The 24,061-nt window shown below is 39.9% G+C and overlaps 2 protein-coding genes across 7 annotated transcripts; one reads left to right on the top strand and one right to left on the bottom strand.

Moving 5' to 3' along the window:
* The first annotated feature begins 1,211 nt into the window (after positions 1-1,211).
* On the top strand, positions 1,212-4,487 carry LOC135944783 (procathepsin L-like). The gene is made up of 6 exons (XM_065491981.1): positions 1,212-1,267; positions 1,442-1,526; positions 1,589-1,741; positions 1,856-2,053; positions 3,119-3,476; positions 4,143-4,487. The coding sequence occupies exons 2-6, from the start codon at positions 1,449-1,451 to the stop codon at positions 4,352-4,354; spliced, it is 999 nt and encodes a 332-aa protein (XP_065348053.1). The 5' UTR covers positions 1,212-1,267; positions 1,442-1,448; the 3' UTR covers positions 4,355-4,487.
* Positions 4,485-23,955, bottom strand: Stat92E (Signal transducer and transcription activator Stat92E). 6 transcript variants are annotated; one of them, XM_065491977.1, is made up of 14 exons: positions 23,786-23,955; positions 15,322-15,656; positions 14,765-14,854; positions 14,326-14,611; positions 13,529-13,976; positions 12,825-12,939; positions 12,279-12,427; positions 11,898-12,021; positions 11,305-11,699; positions 10,819-10,940; positions 10,592-10,759; positions 10,245-10,305; positions 10,049-10,195; positions 4,485-7,647 (listed from the first exon to the last, which is right to left on the bottom strand). In XM_065491977.1, the coding sequence occupies exons 2-14, from the start codon at positions 15,607-15,609 to the stop codon at positions 7,518-7,520; spliced, it is 2,523 nt and encodes an 840-aa protein (XP_065348049.1). In that variant the 5' UTR covers positions 15,610-15,656; positions 23,786-23,955; the 3' UTR covers positions 4,485-7,517. The 6 variants fall into 6 exon arrangements, with proteins under 6 accessions (XP_065348049.1, XP_065348048.1, XP_065348046.1 ...); XM_065491976.1 differs by lacking the exon at positions 23,786-23,955 and adding an exon at positions 23,397-23,739 and having other exon boundaries at positions 14,326-14,554; XM_065491974.1 differs by lacking the exon at positions 23,786-23,955 and adding an exon at positions 23,397-23,738.
* Between the last annotated feature and the right edge of the window lie 106 nt (positions 23,956-24,061).

Below are 24,061 nucleotides of genomic sequence, written 5' to 3'. Positions count from 1 at the left end.
CGCAATTAATAATGAAATGGAGAGGTAATAAAGTTGGATAAGAAGCAACAAGCATAAACCAAACTCAATACTGGTGCAACCAGATTTCTATAAATAACACAACTTGGTCAGCCAGAACAAAATCATTTATGTTGGAAATGTGAAAGACCGTGAGAAAAGCCAAACGACAATTTCTCGGCCAGCTTCCCTTGATAATTAAAGATCCATTACATTTAGGATAGCGAGGCTTTTTCTCATTTGTATTGTTAACGTAGAAAAGAACCAATTCCGACGCGCACATCTGGTTTTTTTTTGTATGAACAACACAATTAAACCATAATGTGGATTTATGACCTGTGAGGGTGAGTGACCCTTGTGACAGGACGCTGTGCACGGCGGTAGAGTGTAGGTCATTTTTTTAACAAGTGCTTGCAGCAGCGATTGCAAGTCGCTTCCGACAAAAGGTTGAATTTTAATTGTAGAAGGGATTTTTGTTTGTCGAATTTGTGTTTCAGTGTGGGCAGCTAACTGAAATCGCCGCTGCCACAGCGTAGAGTAAATATCAAGATGTTGATAAGTCCTAAAAAAATGAAACAGTTCGGCAACAATTTTTTGCTTGATTTCGATTCCTCTCGACTCATCACATCCAAATTTGTGCAAATTATGATTGAATTTCCCTCCTGGCGAAATAAGTCGTTGATTTTCAATAAAATATAGAACAGTGCTCGCTGCTTGAGTAGCATTTACACCACAGCAGCAATTTTCGCAGACAAAATTTGCGCTTTCACAATATTTAAAAAGTTTTGGAACTGACTGATTTTTTTACAATTTCTCAGTTCACATCCACTTTAATAAGCTCAGATAATCTTGTCTTCGTATGGTTGTAATTGTAAATTTAATAAAGTGTTATTTCGGTTCTTTCTAGTTAAAAACACTGCGTTCTGCACGTTTTTTCCAAAAGTTTTATTTTGAGCATTAAATAAACATAAAAATTTTTATTTTTCATGATTTCGAATTAAAACCATAGTAAACGAATAATCAAATCATATCAGTCTCAAGCTTTATTAAATTCTCTGAAACTTAACTGCTCATTAAATTGCTCCTCTCTCCCACCATCGCCGCCGCCGCCACCCAGCAGTATTTTTTCTCCTCCTCGTGTCCTCATGCGCTGCTGTTGTTGGGTGAGTAGACTTGCGATAAAGCTCAGCACGAAACGAAAACAGGAATAGTAGTGAAGAAGCTTTGATAGGGAGAGGATTCCCTGTTATTTCACTCCAGCCACTTTAAGGTTCGTATGTTATTTCATCAGCAATCGGAGAGAAAAAAATGTTACTGCGTAGTATGTATCATCTTCCTTGTAGGGGATACCCAGTAAGAGCGGAGCATTAAAAAATTAACGCGTAGTTTCTGTACTGAAGCTTTATTATTTTAAACTGAAATAATTTTAATTATAAATTTTCAGGACAGTCATGAAGATCCTCATCCTGCTGAGCCTACTTGCCCTGGGCAGCTGCTTCAACCTCGAAGAAGAATGGAAAAAATTCAAAGTAAGCAAAATGTCATTAACAACCTGCAGGGCATTTTTTAATTTATTTTTCGAACACTCCAGGCACGTCACCAAAAAACATACGAGACTGACTTCGCGGATTCTTTCCGCATGAAAGTGTTCTCGCACAATGCCAAGAGGATCAACAGCCACAACGAACGCTTCAAGAACGGCAGCGTCAGCTACAAGCTCGAGTTGAACCAGTTTGCTGACATGGTGAGTGCGGCGGACGCGATGACCCATGCACCCATTTACTTATTGTGACACAAATAATATTTTGCTGCCATAACAATCGCACATTTGCTAAGCACGACCGACCTTTGCTCGCAGCTGGGCTTCGAATTCCGCAGCTCGCGCAACGGCTTCAACCGCACGAGGAACGCGACCGCGAGGAGCAAGCTGCTCGGCGCAACCTTCATCTCACCGCACGGCGTCCAGCTGCCCGATTCCAAGGACTGGAGGACCCTGGGAGCCGTCACGCCCGTCAAGGATCAGGGACACTGCGGCTCCTGCTGGTCATTCAGCTCGGTATGTTTTATTAATGGTGTTAATTTGTTGCGTCAGCGTTCAACAAACAAAATTGGATCCTGGAAGGCCATTTAGTAACCTCTTTGTGTCACTGTGAAGAAATATTTAATTAATTCTCAGAGCGTGCTCTGCGATGAGTCAGAAAATTTTCTTATTATAAATTGATGGCGTGGGGATGTTTCTAAGTATAATAAAACATTCAAAGAATTAAATGGGTTGAAAACAGGAAATTTCTTTAACATGCAATGTCGTGTCGTATTTTGAACAGCTATGATTAATTTTGTCTTAGCAAGAAACTAGATTGAATTTCTGGAAATTTAAATTTGAAGCTAGAGATATTGGTTTGATATATAAGCACGGTTTATCAACAATTTAAAGTTGAACTTTTGTAAAATTAACAATTTTCCGGATTATTTAATTGCTAATTGGGTTGTGAATTTAGACAATAGATTAGTTTTTAGCTCCCTATCATTACGGGACCGTCGAATGAGCACGAATATTTTGTTTGTTTTGGTTTTATTAAATTTTTTATCGGTAAGTCATTCCCCTATGGAAAGCATATTTCAAGTAACTTAATCCAGAACTGCCAAAAACGTCAAAATTGACTTAATATCCTTTGAGTTATGTTCCACATAACGAAATATTTCTTATAGTTGCATATTTTGTGGAATATTTAGGCCCGAAATTATTTTTGATAAGTTTTTAAAGAAATTATTATTTTTTTGCAGAATGTCGGTTTTGTTGCTTTGGATATATTTTATTATTTTAAATTTGTTTGGGGTTTAAATCTAGAAAATTAAATTAAATTTAACAAAAACATTTTGTGCATGAAGCGCAATCCTTTTTTTATTTTATTTTTTTGTAATTTTTTAAGGTATGGCATTTTTTCTATCACAATAATCAAGCTTTTGTTTATATTTATTCTAAAATGTGTAAAAAACTGTCTGAAACAGCCCACTCTATTTGGCGAAAACAAATTTAAAATTCAAAGCCCTATATAATTATATTAATGAGAATAAATTTATCAGTAAATTAATAAAAATCACAAAAAAATCCACATTCCAGACTGGCGCCCTTGAAGGACAGCACTTCCGCAAGACCGGCAAGCTGGTGTCTCTAAGCGAACAGAACCTGATCGACTGCTCAACCAAGTACGGCAACGAGGGCTGCAACGGCGGCCTCATGGACCAGGCCTTCCAGTACGTCAAGGACAACAGGGGCATCGACACCGAGGATTGGTACCCTTACGACGGCCAAGACGAGAAGTGCCGCTACGACGCCTCGCACTCTGGCGCCACCGACGCCGGCTTCGTCGACGTTGAGAGCGGCAACGAGGACCAACTCAAGGAGGCCCTCGCCACCATCGGACCGGTCTCGGTCGCCATCGACGCCAGCCACGAGTCCTTCCAGTTCTACTCGCAAGGTCAGTGCTCTTACTTTTATCTAAAAATGTCAGTCCGGCGCAATTAAGCGGGAATTTTTGGTTGAAAACACTTTAAAACGGTAACAATGACAGCAGGAATATTATGAAACTTTCTTTTTATTCAGGAATTTGTTTGAATAAGGGCAATGAGACGATAGTAACATCAATTTTTGTGGCTACTGAGGATGTTTAAATAAAAAAATCCCTAGTAAATAATTGACAGGATTTCCATTCTTTGAATTAGCTTGAATAGAATTTTCAAATTGCTCCAATTGCTATATAATATGGCGGCATTTACACAATATTCCTATTTGATCGTTTCTAGCGACTGACGCATAAAATCTCAAGATGAAATGACACTTTTTCTTAAAGATGGCCAAGAATAATTGGAATATAATAAGAACATTAATGGGGAATAAGATTAACTACTTACATATATGCCGACACAATTTTGCAATTATTTTCTCTCATAGCCACTAGCCTTTAATTTTTTCAATGCCTGGCCGCACATAAACTTGGAAATATATTTTCTCCCATTTTCAGGATTTAATTTTCTTGTTTATTAAAAATATTGAGTTGGTTTTTATCTCAGGATTTTTTCATTTGATTTTTAATTTACTTTTTAAAATAGTAAAAAAATATAATTTTTTGTTTTGATTTTTCTAGGAGTGTACTATGAGCCCCAGTGCGACAGTCAGCAGCTGGACCATGGCGTGCTTGCCGTCGGCTACGGCACTGACGAGGAGTCTGGACAGGACTACTGGCTCATCAAGAACTCTTGGGGCACGTCCTGGGGCGACGGCGGCTACGTCAAAATCGCCCGCAACAGGGACAACAACTGCGGCGTCGCCACCCAGGCTAGCTACCCCCTGGTCTAATAGTAAGGATCCCTTCCGTGCCTAATATTAAGGAAAAATGTTTGCTTCCCGCAACGAGATCTGATTTTATAATGCTACAGTGTTGTAAGTTTGCATGGTTGAATGACCGAAATAAAATAATGTGACAAACTGATTTTGATCGTTTTTATTTATTCCTCATGCATCGTCTACACAATATTATTACGCCTGTTTGATTTCATACATGTTAATACGTGTGTGCGTACTTGAAGAGGGCTAAATTATACTAACTTTCGAGTTCTCTTGCTTGATTGCACTTTGCCACATGATTTCATATTATATAATCTCTGTTATGTACGCTAGCAAACATAACGACTGGTTCTGTGCAACAATTTTCAACGTTAATACATTACGATTCAACAAGAAACAAGAAAGACTGAAGTCGTCCGTGGTGAGAAGAGCATAGAAACAATTAAGGCAGCAGTATTATTTCTGTTTATGTACATGCAGGATGAGCCAAAACGTAAAATTTAGAAAGCAATTGCATTCGTATACGTGCCGGGTGATTGTCAAATTTGAATTTTTGTCTGCCGGACGATTTTGTTTGTGTACAGAGCGAAGGAATTTAATTACCAACTACTAGGAGAGATGGGGAGGACGCGAACATGGAGAGGGAACGCGTATCACAATATCCCAAGGGGAGCAATCAAGATTCGATGTCACACAGAAGCGTAGCTAACAAAAATAATTTACGACGCCAGATTAATAAATACATCAATTCTCGTGCGAATCCACAGTTTGATCTGAAAGGAAAAGTCTAATCGTTGAGCAAGTTGCGAATAAATATTCGTCATCGTTTGTAAATATTAATTCTTTTCCGGTCGGTCGGTCGGTTTCTCATAAATACATTATTTAATATATTCCAGCGCGATCAACAGTGGTAAAAGTTGTCTCATAAAATATTTTAGAGTGCATTGGTTATCAAGAAAGCCCCTTTTTGCGCGTGAATGGCACGAAAAAGCGCTTCTTCAATCATGGATGGCCACGGAAAAGCTGGTCTATGTCTCAGTACATTCCTTTCTACTTTTAATAATTTCAACGTGCTCTGCGTAGTAACAATAATAATAATTATTTTTACTTTCTCTATACTTTTGTGTCGCTATACATTTTTATATATTGTTCTTGTCAACTCCGAGGTACAGCTTAACTACGTAGTATACAGTATACTTGCTTGGTGGTTAATCGCTCTTGGGCAGGGTTTGCCAATTTCAATTTTCCTGCGTTTCTTAAAAAGTGAAAGTCCAAGGCAAAACTTTGAGCTTAATTCCAGAGTAATCTTATTAATCATTAATTGATTTTTCTGAGATAAGGCTTTCAGGAGCACAAGAAATATATAATTTTCCGTCAAGAAACGCCTGGTTTTTAGCAAACCCAGCCCCATCTGCACTGTTATGTACTTTTAGTCTCTAACTCAAGGGTGTAGTTTGATTATGATTGCTATACTAAACTAATAAAATAATCTAGAAACTGCAAAAACAGGGGCGGCGACGAAACGATAATTGGTGCTGTATCCTTGTGCACATCTAATTTTGGCATTATATTTATACTACTATGCTTTCTGAAACATCCAGCGTGTTTGTGCTAAATTTGAATCCGACGTGCGTTTTGCAGTTCGCATTTGTACTTGTAGAGTTAATCCTCGGCTATTACAGTAGAAAACAAACCCCATTTTTGAGGTGCGTGGAAGAGACATCGTGCCGAATTCCCATCCTCTCACTCACTCCGCTTAAACCTACGGCTGCTAATCTAAACTTATTTTAATATGGCTTCTAATACAAATCTTAAATTAAAAATCAGGGTTTGCACACTCTGTTTTGGAGGAAAACTGTCTAGAAAGCAATTCTTAACAAAATTTGGTTTGTTGCAAAGCACTTTCGTAGCGGGTTTCTTCTATTAAAAAGAATTTATTTTCACAAGGAAAGGAACCCCCATACCGACCAAAATTTTATCTTATTTTGCATCAGACAAGGAGAAGACATTCATGAAATTAGAGGAATTACCAAAGGCAACCTCGGTATGGGTTGCAGTATGCAGATTTACCATGACAAGACGAATCCGATCGATATGTAACATAATTTTGACTATTTATCCATTTTTAACAAAATTTTTATGTTTGCTCAGTAAAAAGCTGGTGCCTTACAAACATATTGAATAGTGTTATGATTTTTTCAGCATTAAGGAATATTTCACCATATGAAAAAAATTTAAAAAAATTAATTTTAATCAAATTATTATTTCATTAAAGTTGTACAGTCCAAAACATATTTCATGTTGAAAAAATTTGAATGTGAAAAATATAGCAACTTTAATCAGCTTAAAGAAGCAATGTTCTTATCGTAATTAATAAATTTTATGTAACGTTCTATTGGCCCAAAGTGACCTCAACGTAAAAAATCATGTTCTTTCAGAAATTAAAAGAATGACCCACTAATGGATTTTTTCGTCAGAAAGAATCTATAATTATACCAAAATTCGTCGTGATTAAACAAAAATTTGATTATTTTTAATCAATTTTTAAATTTTTCAAAAAAAAATCCATTCTGAAACTTGAGATCAATGCTACATAAAATATTTTGTCTGGTGTTTCATGTTTACATCGTTAAAAGTGTAAACGTTTGATGCAAAACAAAAATGTTAGGGGCGGTCAAACCGCGGGGTTTCTTTGTCAGTTGATGTCATGGTAATCAGAAAATTCTCGTAATCAAGGAAAGCGAAATGCAATGCAAACCCTGAGCAAAAGAAAATGTCAAAGAATTATAATTATACGATAAAGAGGACACTACTGGCTAAAAAACATAATCAAAAAAATTATGAGCTGTAAGTGTGAAGCAAAATACAGCGCAGGAACTTTGTGCCGTTCGCCTTAAGGTGTCATTTACGCCGAATTCGGAGATCAACTTAAATCTAGTGGTACATTCTCGCACCCCTTCGGACCAGGGGTGGCGCCGAACAGAGAATCAGGCCTTGGAAGCGAAACGGGTACAACTTGGGGATGAAATTAAATAATTATTTACAAGATGGCAGGACGACGGAGTAAAGCGGCACGATTTTTGATTTTGCACAACACACCTGTAGGAAAAAAACCGGCAAAGGACACGGTCCCGGCCGCTTCTTCGGACGGGGGCGGGTGGTGGCCTGGTTGCCTTTACTCTTGCTTGTAGTTTTGCGGCATGAAGTCAGAGAAATTGAAGCTGTTGAGGTCAATGGGCGCGTTCTCGTCCATGGCGGAGAGGTCTTGGCCCATGTAATCGTACTCGTACTCGGCGCTCAAGTAGCTGAAAGGGGAAAGCAGGCAGAGCCAAAGATTAGTCACGAGTTGAGAAAGTTCTTTTTTTATGATTTAAGTTCTATCTACGGGGGTCAGAGTGACATCGAATTCTAGACTGAGCGTATGCTGAGAAAGGGAAGAGAACAGCGTGACTAATTTTCCGGCTTTGGCGTGCCCTCTCTCCCCCCAGCATACTTTCGGCCTGGGCAGGCGGGGAACAAAACTCGCAAAACGACCACACCTCAAAGAAGTTCGCGCTTTGCAATTCGCACCAAGTTCCAGCCACCGGGAAAAAAATCAAATTTGGCGGCGGCTTGTGACTCAGGGCGAATTCGACGCGCCGACTGTCCTTCGAGGAGGGCGCTGCTTCGGCTTTTTTTTACAGTGAATCTGTCTTTATTCGAAAATAATTACTTCATCGAAACCATAAATATGGAGAATTATACAAGAAACATAGCATAAAATGTAAAGGTGACGAAATGCTCCGGTATAATGTAATGTGCATCGTACAAACATAAATCTGCTTGGATTTTTTTTTTCAAGTGGAATGATGGTAAATAGAAAACACTCGACATCGTAATCTGTTCGTTAGACATTCCAGCAAGATTTCTCAACAGCAAGAACATTCAACAACAAATGAATGAGCAATAAGAATGTTGTATTCCGCCTAATTTGAAAAACATCGAAATTCACAATTTCATTAGAGCGAATAAAGTTGGTTTGCATGATGTGTAAACGCGAGTGTTCTGAAGCGTGATTCCTTTTCAACCTCAAAAATGCAATAAGCTCTTTTCATTATTCTAAACAGCGAAATTTACTTTAAGATCACAATTTCACAGACGACGATCAGATTAAATGCACCAAAGAAGAGACAATTCAGTGAGTTCTGCGCGGTTGGGAATACAAAAATACTCAAAAGCTGAGAGAGAGGTACGATTTTCGATGAATTATGATTGGAAGCAGAGGTATGGGCAATTAAATTGAAAAAATAGGCGCGAGCAAACGTCTGATATTCTACTTTTGCCAGTCGTGTTTTTTAAAACTGCGAATCCGCTCTCAATCGTCTAGCTATGGTTTTGAAAAGTGAGCAACATTTTTAATACAGCGCTTCATGGATATATTTTTTTTGTAATATATATATAACATTCAGTAAATTGACAACAGATAATATTTATGTACCAAGTTTCAACAATGCAGCGTCGGAAAAGACTATACACTCACTCAAAAAACGAGAATCGGCCGCCCACTCGATAAATAATTAAGGGCGTGCGTCTGTGTCTAACTTTGGTATTCGAAAGCACCGCGTCATGGATGAAACCAATTTAATTAACATGTCTCACCAACAACTCGAACTACATTTGTTCCCCGCGAATCGTTAAATGCATCTGCAGGACGGCAATTAAAACCTTTTCATTTAAGACACAAATACGAAAAGCACATTGAACAGTAGTTGCAATAAAATTGCGACAAGTAAGCTCGCGCAAACCCTGTTTCGTTCTGCTATTTAATGATTGAATGAATGAAAGGCGCGAGCGCTCCTGGCCGGAAAAAGAGTGAAAATAGAGTGTGTGGAAAATACTGAATAATATTTGAACTTGGTGGGTCGCTTCGGCTGCCTCAGTCTTACCGTCTGGAAAATTCAGTCTGATAATAGAACAACGCAACGAGTTGTAGAGGAGGTGGTATGAGTGTGTGTGTGCAGAGTAAAACATCTTTTTTTGGTTATTGTTGCTTCTGTCAAAAAATTGGGCCCGCTTTCCACCGACCAGGAGGCACCGATCGCCGCGATTCTGATTTCTTTTCACGAGCGCAGCTACATTTCAATTTCGTCACAAGTCTGCAGACAAGACGGTTCTGCAGAAAAGGAGAAAGAATTTGGGCGCTTTTCGATGGATCGTAATGGTCTTAAGTTATAAATAGAACTTTACACTAAACAACTATGATATCCGTCTTCCAACTGAACGCAAGCAATGCGACGGAATGATTTTCTTTAAGTATACAATAATTAAAGATTTACATATTTGTGAATCCAAACGACATGATATAATTTCAGTTAAAAGCAAAACCAACGTTTAAAATACTTGTGATGATCAAATTTATAGGTGAGATCAATTGTCAGAATATTAATTGAATTTTGCGTCTGAATCCCCGCGATTTCAATTTTGTGATTCACATTGGATCGGAGCAGTGCAAACATTTTGAATGTTTCGCTTTGCAACGTGCGACGAGCAGCCCTATTTTCGAGAGTCAATTCAACAAACGGTTGCACAATCGTGTCTTCATGCCTGTGAGTTTGTTTTCACAGCTCCATTACAGTCGACATACCGCTGTAGGCAGACCAGGATCGGTGTGAGATGCGTTCGCTCGAGCAATAGACAGAAAAAATGGAAGCTATGCAAGCAACTTACCTGGCCGTAGTCTCAACGCCGCTGACCACGGATGGAGTGTCTCTCACACTGCCCTCCGGCGACTGGGGCTGGAACATGTTCTGCGGCGTCGATGGGTAGCTGGGCATGCTGTTCGGCAACCTATCCCATCTGGAAAAACGAGGCATGCTTAATCACAGTTAAGTTCTTCATACTTTTTGGAGAAAAATTCACTCACCCTGGCACGTGGGTCACAAGCACAGGCATCACGTAACCGTTCTTCTGGGGAGGCTGGTTGTCTGCAATGATTTAAGAAAAAATCATATTTAATTCATTTAAAGGGTTGAGTTTAATTTTTCAGCAACTGGGTTATATAAGTATGATAAATGATTAAAATATAGTAAGATCTAGCTGTGAAAACGATTCAAAAGCAATCTCACGTTGCACTGAGCCGCAATTGTTGTAAAAATAATGTAAAATTAATTTTTCATATTTTTTCTAAATGAAAAAATGGATTTTCATAATTTAAAATTGGAGCTTCATGACCTAGTAACCAAGACAAAAATAAACTGAAACAAATCTTACCTCTGAAGGGGTTGTAGTATTTGCTGAATGCAGTGTCCTTTGGTGTGTCGGGGTACAGCGTCGTAAGATACTGCAGGTCAGAAAGCCGGTCGCCCAGGCTTCGGATGGCAAAGTCCTTGCTGGTGAACGGATGCAACATACTGACGGCTGGACCGTTGCCCTGGTTGCCTGTCAAGGGAAAAATTAAAAGGCTGAGTGAGCCTAGACAAAAGGGTTGAGCTACTTACCATACCAGGCGATGACCACGCCGCCCAGCTCGGAGTCAGAGAAGCGCAGCAAAAAGGTTCCCAGCGGGCAGCTTGAGATCATTTCCTCTGCCTGCTTCTTGCGCACGAAGCCGAGGATTGATCTAGAGAAAAGTTTACTTTTAAGAAATAGCAAAGTAAAAATAAGTAAAATGTAAAGAACTAATTATTGATGAAATTAAACAGCCAATATTTAAAAGTTTCAAAACAAATTTAAAAGTGTAATTGATCTAGCAAGCACTAGTTTGCATTTATTGATAAATTTAAACACCTGTAATCAAATTCCATTGAAGTTAAGAATGGAAATTTAGTCTAATTTTACCATCTTCAACATTTTAAAATAAAAAGAGCTTGATAATCCACCTATAGAACCTGAGATTTTAATTGTATTACACTACAAAATTAGAATTGTACGACCTAATCTAACTATTGGTTAAAACCAAGATCGACAAACAGAATAAAACATACCCATCGGTCCAGGGACTACGCAGATGTTCCCGGGTGACTTTCATCACCGAGTAGAACCACTCCCAGAAGGTGAAGTTCCTCTCCTGCAGCGGCTCCTTACAGAACTGGGCCCACGTGAGCAGCATAGAGCTGTAGTCCTGGATATTTGAGTTGCCCGCTCTAAAGGCCTTCTCGCCCAAGAAGCGGAGGTTGTCATCGGTGAGGGCCCTGCCTGTGGAGGACTTGAACTTCATGTTGAGCGCCTCTGCGACCGCATGCCACGGCACCTTCTCAGGCACAGTAAACGGGGGGCGACCAGGCTCAGCGAACGCGTTGTCCCAGGTGACTGTGGCCCAGGCGTGTGGCTCCTGGTTGCCGTGCACGATCACCACCACGGGCAGAGAGAGCGTCCACACCTGGAATTAGGGAAGTTAGAACACCAGCGCTCAATACCTCTCAATACCAGAGATTTCCCATTAGCCCATGTTAAATTTTGTGACCAATAAAATGGAGATCCCTAAATTTTCAAAATATAGACCACTCTAGGTCAATAATGTCAATAAGTCCCAAACCCTGAGAAAACTATTAAAAAACCAAGAGGTTGGAAACCCTACTTGGAACACGAGCTCGCCGCCTCCAACGTTAAACTGCGACTGGAACAGCAGAGCGAATTTCTCATCCATCACCGATTCGGTGCCTTTCTTCTCAGCGCGTTTGATCTTTTTCAACTGCATGTTGCTGGAAAGATAAAACAATATTTGTTAATCAAAGACTAAGTAGTGCAGAATGCGAATTAAATTTAAGATAAATAAAAAATTGCTTATACTAGAGAGGGTAATTTGAGGAAAATAAAAACTATTTCCAGTCTTAAAAAACCTTTAAAGCAAAATTAGTATAATATAATGCGAGATTGTTGCAGTCTGCGTCAGAAATGACGAAAAAATTGAGCAAACAAATCCACATTAATTTTCAAAAGATAGGAAACTTCTTCATACCGGAAGCTGACAGAGAGCTGACGAGTAGCCTGGTGGTACTCCATGGAGCCGGTGCTGTTAAGGATTTCGCCGCTTGAGTCTCCTTTTACATTCTTGTCATTTTTGAGCAGCGAGTTGGCCTGGCTCTCCGAGATAATGGACACCTTCACCTGCAGGGTTCGCTAATTTTGCAATGCGCAAAAATGCACCACTGGTTTTTTGCGCAAAAAACCGGTTGGAAAAAACCACCAGTCTTGGATTTTTCCGCATTTTTCCGAATTTAACCCGAAAATAGTCAATTTTCGCTTGAAAAGAGTTTGAAATTTCAGAAAATTACGCAGAGAGTTAAAATGTTCTGTCTCTTGGTGGAACCAGTGGCTCTAATACTGATTTTGATGTGTATGAAAAATCCATACTTTTGGCCATACATCATGAGAATTTTTTTATTTTCCATAAGAATGCATGTGTTTCGGAAAAATTCGCAAAATTGCAGAAAAACCCGCAAAAAAACAGTTTTTTGCAGTGGGTTTTTCCGGAAAAATGCGGGTTTTTGCGAACCCTGTTCACCTGCGGCGGGTTCATGTGCACGTTCAACTTGCCGCCAACCAACAGTCTAACCGTTGAGGAGAAACGAGTGTTCGTTTTCATCACTTGTGGCGGCTGCTTTTCGATGATAAACGTGCTGGAAGGCAAATTTTATTCAAATGAGGGAATTTCAGGAATAATTCAAATTTTAAGGAAAAAAAAACTATTTTATAAAAATGAAAATCATAAGCAATTGATTAAATTAATTATTACTAATTAAAACAGAATTCAACAACAGCAAATTATTAATACATCTTGGATGTTTCCGAAATCAATCAAGAATTTTATCGATAAAGCTACACAAAGATAATTCCATTATCGCAGTTGTAAAATTCAGTATTGTTTTTCCTCTCGATGCCAAGATGATCAACTTTATTTTCCGCCTTGGTTTTTGCCTTGGTCACCCTTGGTAAGTTGTTTTGCGTCATTTTTTTATATTCCTCGATCAGAACAAGAGTTACTCTAAGCTGGAAAAATCACTCTTTTGAATAGTGGCTAACTCTGAGCCCATGTTAAATAGGCAATTCTTTGAATTGGCAGCACCAAAAATCTGAGGACCCATACCACAGGTGGGTCCTCATAGTTTAGGTCAAGGTAGTTGAAAAAAAATTAGCGTGAAGAGATAATATGTAATTCAACAACAGTCAATACAATAAAACAGCGAGTTTCTGGATTAGATCATGTACCTGGTGACCAGCGAAGAGAGCATTTGTGTGACCTGGCTCAATAGGGGTGTCAGTAGGTCGGACAAGCCAGATGGCTCGAGGTTCAGTTTTGACATGAGCCGCTGGGCCTCCTTTACTTGTTGGCGGTTGGCCCAGACAAGCTCAGCCAGGGCGTCGCACCAGTCCTGGATGCTGTCAAGGTTGGTTTGCACATGCGATGCGCCGTTGCCGGCCAACTGCTGCTCCCGCTTCCACTGTATCAGCTCTTCATCCAGCACACGCGTCTGCAGCGCGTTTAGCAGGCTAGTCGTCTCCTTGAGCTTGTCAATCAGCTGAATGCGCATTTGCAGCACGCTGGCCACAAACTGGCTCAACATGGCTTCCAGCATCTCCTTCTGCTCCGTCCATTTTGCCACCGCGGCCGCAGTAGTCGGCGTGCGCGGCTGGGTTGCAAGGTGCTGCAGTTGTGCTGAAATATTCATAACTTATGGTTTTTGGTCATCAAGTGGGCACAAAAGTCTTGATTTTTTTCTACTACTACATGAAATAATTATTACTCAAAATTGGGCAAAAACAAAAAACTAAGCTCAAATTACGTGAAAATCAGATTCTCCTAATTGAAAATCATGGTTGATTTCAGGAGGGAACTTCCAAAATTTAATTGCCAAAAAAAACTATAGTAATGAAATAAAATTTTCTCACTAAAGAGTCAAAATTTCAAATGTCATTATTAATTTTTAATTAAGGAGCAAGAGCATCAGTGTGAATAAAAACTGTGCAGATATTATAGTAGACAAATTAGTTGTCAAATTGCATACCGTTTACTTTCGTGCATTCGTGGTACTTTATTGCGAACGATTCCTGCTGCTGCTCGATGTGCCGGCAATCTTCAGCGGTCTTCTGCGTCCGCGAGCGCAGGTACTCGATTTGCGTAGTGATCTCAGCATTGGTGGCCTCAAGGGCGCTGCCCAAATTATGCATCATCTGTGGCTGTTGTTGTGGTTGGATGTGTTGCTGTTGGTGCTCCATCATGCGCGAAGCACTCGCCTGTGGCATCGACGAAGGATTAGAGTCACCAGCTGAGGTGCCCGCAGAATTCCATGTCTGACATTCAGAGGAACGAAAACAAAGCATGCAAACAGTTAGCAAGCACATCAAGTGAGTTTAAAGAGTTACAGATATTTTTTTAAACACGTAAAACGAATATTGTTAATGTTGTTTATAGCCTAGTAGTGATGCAACATGTCAGATACTCACGGATTCGTACTGTTGGACTATTTTCAAATCTGATGATAGGCAGTGCTTAATTATGCGCACCAACGCGAGGTTGTTGTTGGCATACCGGGTCTGGAATTGAGATTTTCAAAGTTAGATATATTGACCATTTTAGTGCGTGTTTTATATCACAATCAATCCAGAAATATTTATTGATAGTTATGTTATCTGATTCAATGTTAAAAATTGTCCTTACTATTACTATGCAGTTTTTAATTTATAATTCGCCAACATATATTCTAAAAGCTGATACAAAATTTACAACTTTTTAAATTAAAACAAATTTACTTGCACGATTCTATTTACTTCTGAAATATTTATGTTAATTCATTACTCGTGACAGGCCCAAATAGAAGACGCAAATAATAGAGCGCCAGCGGTTATTTTTTATTTTTGGGTACTTCCTTTTCACGAGTGTAGTGCAATGAAAACTTATAATTTTAAACTATTATTTTCTTCTTCTAAAACCGGCAGGTTTCAAAACGGGAAATCCGTTGAAAATATGACCATCGTAGAAAAAAATGATATTTTTTATGAACCTTGAACATGTTGATGGCATCGTTGAGTTTCATCTTGACGAGGAAGAGCTCATCCGTGTTGGCCATAGCGCTCGCCTTGTTTTCCAGCTCGATGATCATGGTCTGCACGAGCTCAGCGGCGAAGTGCTCATAGCTGGGGTTCTCTGGATCAAAGCCCGGCCACATTTTTTCTTCCAGCCATCCAGCGAGGAAGTGGCGCACTTCGATGGGGAAGTGGTCACCATAGGCAGCGCGCACCTGCTGCAGCGCCTCTTCGCCCAGATGCTGCGCCTTTGCCCACAGAGACATGGCGGCTGGTTCTTCCGACACCGTGCTCCTCTTGCTGCTGCCGCCGGCTGCAAACACACATTGATCGCACGCACGTTAGTTAGCATCGAATGTTTTGTTTTAAGTCCCTGCCAACCGCGCGCGCCCAGCTACCTCTCGCTCCGTCGCTGCGCTGCGCACGGTGCGTTCGCCAAAAGACTTCGCTAATTTATTTTGTACTTTTTTTACCATGGCTAAAATCTACATTTTGAGTAACGGTTGTAGTGATTATTAAGTATTTTTTTATCAGAAGGAAAGGTGTATTAAAATTTGCTCAAAAACACCAACAGCCTGGCCATCAAACATTTTAATTAAATTTGTGTGTAAAATATTTTGAAAGCAGGCTTTGTGTTCAGATAATGTTGAAAGTCCGCTCTGGTTGTTGATAATAAAATGTCTTCAATTAAAATATCTTACAGGTATGGATACCGAACAGAAAGCCGCCAGAAAATAGCAACACCGTGTTCTTACGATTTTAAGGCACCTCCGCTGTGATTTAGGAATAAATCCTGCTGCTGTGCATTAAAATGACATTTTTTTTAAAAAAAATTCAATTTAAAAATCTTTGTTTGTTGTTGAAAATGCAGCAGAATTGGTGCCTGAAAATCAGAAGTAACCAGGAGCGGATATAAATGCACATGGGTTCACGATATTTTTAATTTTGAAAATAATTCATTAGCTTTACTGTCAGGAAACCAAATTGTCTGTTTGAGAGGTGAATTATTATGCAAATCCAGCAGCAGGTGGTGCCAACATTCATTTTCAATTTTCTGATTCTCTCATTTCAGTTTCTGATTCATGAAGACACTCCAAACGAAACATTTTGGTTTCCTGATAGTAAAGCTAATAAATTAATTTCGTAATTAAAAATGGCGTCAATCATTCGATTCAGCGGACATTTGATATAAAAATTATGGCGTTGTCAGACTTAGATATTTCAATAAGCTGCTCGACGGAAAGGTTGTCAATAAATGATTCCTTGAAGAAAACCGACAAGACGACAGACAGAAAAATCAGGAATGAATTTTACGCCATTTTCCAGTTATGAAGGCGGTGAGCGATTTTTACGACTCCTCTGCCATTTTATTCTTGCGTCTTGAGATGATTCATTGGTATTAAACCAAGTGTATATCTTTTGCAGTTTGCACTGAGGCCTCCAAGGCGGATCGTAAAACATTCGTTTTTTTTCTTTACTTTGGCAGATTATTCGCCGGCGTTGAGCGATGTTATACGAGCCTGTCCTTGATAGATAATGATTGTGTTTGCTATCAAAAGAGTACATAGGAATCTACTTGAAGGTGCGTTAAGTGAGTAAATTGAACGTATCCCGATCACGTTTCTAATAAACAAGCCATGGAGCAGGCTATCGGAATAAAACTGATATTTGAAAGGAACCGACAGCCTATCTTCTTGCGTTCAAAGGTAAAAAGTATAATCAATAAAATACAGCTCGTAGTTCTTTCGACAAAAAATGTTAACGACGTACCTCTCAGGCTTGCATCAAGAGGAAAACAAAGGGCGCGAGAGCAGCTAAGGCCATTAGCTGGTTGAACTGGGCGAAAATGCCCTGCGCAAGGGCAGCCCGCGCCGAGATTGCCACACACAGAAAACAAATCATGCAGATTGCCAACAAATGAGAGAAGCGCAAGTCTCGCACTAAAATTCCATGCATCGCCGGTATGGAGAGGACAAGAGAAGGCACCGAATAATTAAATAATCACTTTGATAATACGTTAAGCTTGGGGGGACCACCATCATTTGAATGGAAACAATATTCCTGCAAGACTCATTGTTTATTTCAGCTATGTAACAAAATTTTTATTTGTTGACCAAGGAATTGTTAGTTTGAGCATTAATCTAAATCAATGAAAGAAATTCGTTTAAATTTAACAGTTTAGTTTTTCGTGAAAACTAGGAAAACTAAAATTTGATTTTTTTCCTCATTTTTTTAGGAAACAAATTATCAAATTTTTTTGGTTTGTCAAGTTAAATATTTCAGAGCCTGCCTTTGACTTTCAGGTATAAATTGGATCAATAAAGTAAGAATATCTATCTGAATTTCATTCACTAGCAATCAACGATAAAAATAGAACCAGCTAGAAGTTAAGCCGATTATGTAGAAAAATTAAACCGGCTAGTACTAGTTTCCGCGTGTGGTTTGAGAAGAAAGGCAACTTTTAGCGAAAAAATCATATTTTTCAGAAGGCTGAAACTTAAGAGGCCAATTAATTTTATCGGACGGTTTAAAGGCAATGTAGGTATATTTTAACTTTCAATTTATTTCGGGTAGTAAAAAATATAAATGCATCATCATCAATATTTTCTAGCTAGAACGACCGAAAAAATGGGAATTTCAGCATGCACTAATTGCCACCTGTGAACAATGAAAAACTACAAATAAAGAGAGGCATTGCTGACTATTATAACACGATTTTGTTTCAAGCGGTGACGAACGCTCAAAAATCACGAGCCGAGTTCCCGAGAAACATAAAACTAGCGGTGCGGAAAAATCTTACTAGTTCCGAGAAACTTCCGCGCCCGAGGGGACAAGGAGACTTCGCAGTATATCCGAAAGAGAAGCCAACATCATTCAAATTGGCGCAATTCATCTCTTCTCATGCAGGACTGATTTCAATTATTAATTGTTTGGCCGCGCAGTGCCGCGCATTTACGCTATTTTCGGTGCATTATCCAACGGGAGGCACGACGCGAGGTAAAACATAATGCACTCAAGCCGGAAATAATTAGAGATATTGTTCCATGAAGTAACACAAACACAAAACGCGGTATTCCTAGGAAATAAATCGCCCACCGACTTTTTTAAGGATGTGCAGCGAGCTTACCGAGAAAATAATCAAGTCAAGCGTAGTTTTTGTGTACTTTTTAAAGTTCAAGAGTACATTTTTGCGTGATTAGCGTGATTTTTAATTGCATGGCTCCACTCGCTGTTGGTTTGTACAGGATGCATTGCTAGCTAATATTTCGAGTTATCTTTTTGTAAGAACTTGTGACTGCCCCGCTTCAGGATTTTCCGCGACTGGTCCCGCGTTTTGCAAACCGATTTAAAATAAAATAACCAGTGAACTGACAGTGTTCGCAATTTTGACCAGCCGGTTTTTGCCGGGGCGGTTAAAACCGGATGAAGCCGAGCAATTTTTGCCAGGCTAAAATTGGCATTTTTTAAATTGGTTTAATTTTTAGGCAAAAACCGAGCTCAATTAATAATTACGGGAATAGAAAATTTTTTCATGAAATATTTTTGAATAAAAAGATTCAAAATCATGATTTTTCAGGTGAAACCATTTTCTTCTTACTTTACATACTTCAGCTCAAGGAAACCTAATTTCAGCCAATTTTAGCCAATTCAGCCGGCTAAAAACCGGTTATAACCGGCTTGGTCGAAATTGTTTTAAAAATGCCGGCTTTTTCCGAACTGAACAATAGTGATTCGAAATGCACAAGTAATTGAACAGGCTTGGAGGCGCTACTTGCTGGTTTTCGCTTATCGCACCTTTCCACCGGATTTTGGGACAAATGTCCGGCGTTTCAATAAAAGACCACGGTGCAGGGAGGCGATAATAAGATGGCCGCATTGGGCCGAGCTCCTCTGCGGTCACTCGGGCCCTATATTATTTGCTCGGCGGTGTTATTAGGGTCCCCGTAAGCTCATATAGTCAACAGGAAGTGCCGAGCAGAGGTTCTTAAAAAAACATAAAGCTTTTTTTTGTTAATCGATACGAAGGAAGGCAGAAGCACACGAGGTTGTCATAATATTTTGGATGAAATCGAGACTTGTCTAAGAGCTAGTTGAGACTGATTATTTTATTAACGATTTAAAGAATATAATTATTCTCCGTGTAAAAAATGTTTAGAAAATATGATGTATAAAAATCAAAATATCCATCCCAAATTTTACAGCACACCCCAAATATGACAAATATGAACTGGTAGCCTCCTCATTGTAAAGATCGGTGTTTTTACGAGACACTCCTTTCATGGTTATCATTTAAAAAAAAAATGTAAAGATAAAGATTGTCAGTGTCAGTATAATATGTGGCGTTTGTGGACAGGTAAAAATATTAAATTTTTAATCCGTTTACAGTGCAAGGTGGGTGCACACAAAAAAACCTCGCACGCTAATTTCGAATGCCGTCTCACGATACCATGCAGAGAAGCATAAAAATTGAACTCCTTTCGTATACCAGGCAGCTCGGCAGCTATAGTCAGTCGTAAAATAAAAAGCAGTCTAGATTTGCATGATATGTTTGCGGTTTAAGCACGAACCACGCTCTTGTGCTCGGCTCGAAATCGCAATAAATCAATAAAAGAAGTTGGCATAATTTTTTGGTTTGGCAGAAGGAGAAAGCCAAGCTTGGCAAACGTTTTCTACGAGACACATGTAATTAGGCATCAATGATTCATTGCTCGAAATGATATGGAAGCAGCGCTCATTATTCAAGTGCTAATTGCACACTTGCGCAGATAATTATCGATCCGTGCTTTAACGAGTGACAAATTTATTTTTTTGTTTCGACAAACGGCAATAAATAATAATGTGTTAGGCACAAGCAAAGCCATATTTGTGTTTGATACCTTAATTTAACCAACAAAACTTGAAAGCCGATTTTTTCGTCTCAAAATGAGAATTTTTTTCTTTGCGTGATGCGAGAATGTTTTAAAGTGGATCGATACACTCACAGAAAAATTCCTCACTGTATCAAAATGCGGCTCTCAAATTGATAATGCAACTTTAAATCTCACAGTGATTATCAGATATCAGAGGCGGCCGGACGCTTCTCGTACTCACTGAGAGATCGAAATACTCGTTCTCACAATCAGTTGATATTGAAGCGAGGGCGCATTTTAGTCTTCACAGGGAGTACGAGAAGCGGCCGAACGCTTTTGATACTCACTGTGATGACCAAACGCTCACTTTCAACGACGCAATCGGCCCTGCCAGCGCGCCTTCTCCCTATCACGAGGTCGGAGCCTGTTCTTCTAGCCATGGTCGACTTTAAAGGGTGCAGGGTGGACAAGAGGGGAAAATGCCCGGTTACTATACCATACCAGTTTATTGTTGATAGCGGCGACAGTACAGCGTGGCTACCCAGAGGGACGCGCGGGGGGGAGCGAAAGAGTTACCCTCTTGCTCACGTGCCGTCAGGAGAGCGAAATATGTGTGGGTGCGAGCGGGTCGTGTGTGAGCGAGAGGGAGGCTCTTGCCTTTATTGATACCTGAGTTTCTCCCTCTTTTGTCTCTTTCACAGTCTCGCTTCCTCCCCTTCTCATGCAACCCTGGCCGACACCAGGTGTGCTCTACCACAATGCCTCAATTTTTCACGGTCAGCTCCCTCATAAATAAAAAGGCGATTTCTCCTGAAAAAAAACTGCACCCCCTGGATTTCGTCAACTTTTGACCCAAATACATTCAAGGGATGACTGGATTTTATCATTTTATGCAGCAGTATACCCCGAAATGCAGCTCAGGTTGCATAAGTTGAATACTATTTGTTGCACCCAATTATTTTCAATCACATTGCTATTCAAAGGGTGAAATGTCAGAATTATTCTTATTAAAAACACATTTCACTTATTTAGAATCGAAATCTGCCAAGGAAGTGTGGTAAAGCACTGTTAGTTTTAGACAAAATTTTTACTGTAGCAAGGTCCTTTTTTACTATTGCAAATATTGGAACAAATTGTTTATCGATCGCAACTGCTTAATACATCTATGAAGACCGCCGTGCAGGTTGCATACTCTGCCCCATACATTCAACAATTCGAAAATATTGTCGTCAACCCGCTGTAATTAATTTAGCAACAATTTACCTCTACAATGTGCAATACTAAAATCAAGAGAAAAGAACTGTTAAATTTCAAATATTTCCCAAATTTGCTCGAAAATTAAACGGTTTGTTAATGATGTTTTGCTTGATTTTTCTCGTCGCCATCTATCCAATGGTGAGCGAAATTATGAGGTTAATTACCCACCTGGCGAAATAATCTCAACTTTTGTGCCGATTTCCTCAAAATTGTTTAAGCGGTATTTCAAGTGAAAGTAAAAAATGATTTTCAAAATTTCTGTAAAGCGATACTTTAAAAGAAAAAATATAAATAGTTTTGCTTACCGTTGGTATCCGGGGGAAAATACTGAAATGGATGAAACTGCATAATTAAGAGAGTCCGACTGCGTAAGGGAGCCCAAATACGTAAGGGAGGGCAGTAGCGATCGCCAGCCGCCGAAGTGCTATGCTCGTCCACCGCTGGCCAAAAGATCAGCCAGGGTGGCATTGTTGTGTGTATTATAGTGTATTTTTCCTCCCTCCACAAGATCGCAGGTAAGGCGAGCAAAAGTGACAATAGCCTCCCCCGTGGCCGAAGCTAGCCCATCAGCCAAGATTTTTGTCGGTCAGCATCAAAGATTCTCTTTGGACGTGCACAGCTGCAGCGCATCACTTTTCATGACAAATTTTCTATTCTTAAATTTAATCTTTGTTGCGGTGGCCAACTTATTTTTTTGGAGTCTTCCAATTTAAACCACCCAGGTGGAGAATATAAAGTTTCGGGGGCAGCAAATAGTATTCTATTTCGGCAAATTAATAATCGACCATTTTAAAATCGAAATATGAGGGCAAAGTGAGAGGAAATCACCACGCTCGCAAATATGCAGGAAGTTGCCATCGCTTCATGATTTAATAAATGAATTCGTTCGACTTGTTTCTCTTTACTTTCTCGGTTGGCTCGCCAACGCTTCATCCCAACCCCTAAATTTTAATTAGCTTTTGAACTGAACCAACGAGGGCAACGGTTTTAATTAAACTTAATTGTTTACTGCAGGTAGAATTTAATGCAGTGATATTATTTCATATTTAGAGAACTTTTCCGAATTTTCCATGTCAGATTTCGATTTCTTTCGTCAGTAATGCCCAATGATTGGTGTACATCGCTTGTCTAGTTACGAAATTTAGGAAATTAAGATAAGGAGACATTCGTCACCATTTGAAATGCATACACAAATATTGAAACTACTTTTCAGTGCTACCAAGGTGATTTTTGGCTCTCATTCAATGCTCAGAGGCAAATTCATGCATTGAAAACAACAGGGTTTTGCTTTACGAACACCCATAAAAAGTCAAAATTAAAATCCAGTTGATAATATCGCAATGTAGGTGAACTCAACAAAATTTAAACAACACAAGTTGATTAGAAATAAAAAAAAATTGGAGCCCATAATAATGACTGTAATGTGGTGGAAAATGCATCAAGAGCGACGTTTCGATTTAAAAATAGTGAATGAGGCAGAAATATTGGAGAAAAATATACTACCCTGACAAAGTGGTCAGGTTTGATCTCCGCCGCCAGGATGCAAGGAAACATAAATAATATCCCTTGAAAAATACTTCTCTCCTTTAACAAAGCAACCCTGTTAGACACCAAGTAGGGTCGTTCGTTTGGAGCTTAACCGTGAAATTGAAAGGCTCATAAAAATTCTTATGTCATAATAGTTTTCTTCAGCAGCCAAGAGAAGCGTCATCCTAAGACAACAAATAACGATGGGCCGGAATGCAATTTATGAAATATCACCCCCATTACGCTTTTGTCAGTAGTCGGTGTCGTACCTACACAGGAAAAATTAATGTTCGAAACTAAACCACACGAGGCAAAAGACACTTTGTATAGAATATCTGCGTCGCGTTTCTTTCAGCCATTTTTCTGTTCCATCGTTACTGATATGGACGCGGCCCGAATTAGCGAGAAAGGCCGCTCACCTTGCTGGTAGGCGCACGAAGGCCTGCTTTTGAAGTCCTCGTCCATGGGCTCTGGGTGCGGGGCTGCGTTCGGAGGGACGAAAACTGCGTCCCTCGGGGCGGCTGTTCGGCGGAAATGAAACTCGCGAGCGCAGCGCCGAGGAAAATGCTAGACTGCCATAATCGTGTGAGGAATATAAACCCGTGCTTCTTGGAAATTGAAAGGCGGCAATTCCGACACCTTGCCGAGCGACCAGCCAACCAGCCACTACTCCAAACATTAATTATTATGGTTCCCAGCGCGGTGCGTTCGTGCACCGTTCCCCGGTGAGCACGCGCGCCTCCTTCGGGGCCCCCAGGACGGCCCGGACCGCGGCCCACGACCCCTAACAAATCTGCTGGACACTCACCACTGTCCGACGCGCTGCTCTAGCTCGCAAATCACTCTTAGAGTCGCGTTATATCTCCCGGAAAAAGAGCAGCCTTCTTCGGGAAAAATTGTGCGGCCATATCACGCAGCTGATTCCGAGAATTCTCACTTTACCGGGAAACACCGACCACGTGACCCCTGCACTATTGCTCCGTTCGGCGTATGAGAAACTTCCAGCACAAATTGCGCACTCTTCTGGCGCCGCAGGTGGAACGCGCCACTTATTCAAAATGAAAAATGACAAAGCCACACTTGT

Source organism: Cloeon dipterum, chromosome 4, assembly GCF_949628265.1.
Source record: "Cloeon dipterum chromosome 4, ieCloDipt1.1, whole genome shotgun sequence".
NCBI classification, from domain to species: Eukaryota; Metazoa; Arthropoda; class Insecta; order Ephemeroptera; family Baetidae; genus Cloeon; species Cloeon dipterum.
This window is presented reverse-complemented; position numbering and strand designations above follow the sequence as displayed.

Bases quoted from the DNA above. Each gene is read 5' to 3' on its own strand.
- LOC135944783 (XM_065491981.1), top strand. From the start codon at position 1,449: ATGAAGATCCTCATCCTGCTGAGCCTACTTGCCCTGGGCAGCTGCTTC. The intron at 1,742-1,855 runs GTGAGTGCGGCG...CTTTGCTCGCAG, and splicing joins TGAACCAGTTTGCTGACATG to CTGGGCTTCGAATTCCGCAG. The intron at 3,477-4,142 runs GTCAGTGCTCTT...TGATTTTTCTAG, and splicing joins CTTCCAGTTCTACTCGCAAG to GAGTGTACTATGAGCCCCAG.
- Stat92E (XM_065491974.1), bottom strand. From the start codon at position 23,442: ATGGACGAGGACTTCAAAAGCAGGCCTTCGTGCGCCTACCAGCAAG. The intron at 15,657-23,396 runs GTGAGCGGCCTT...GTGTGTTTGCAG, and splicing joins TTCGTGCGCCTACCAGCAAG to CCGGCGGCAGCAGCAAGAGG. The intron at 10,941-11,304 runs GTATGTTTTATT...ACTTTTCTCTAG, and splicing joins CGTAGTCCCTGGACCGATGG to ATCAATCCTCGGCTTCGTGC.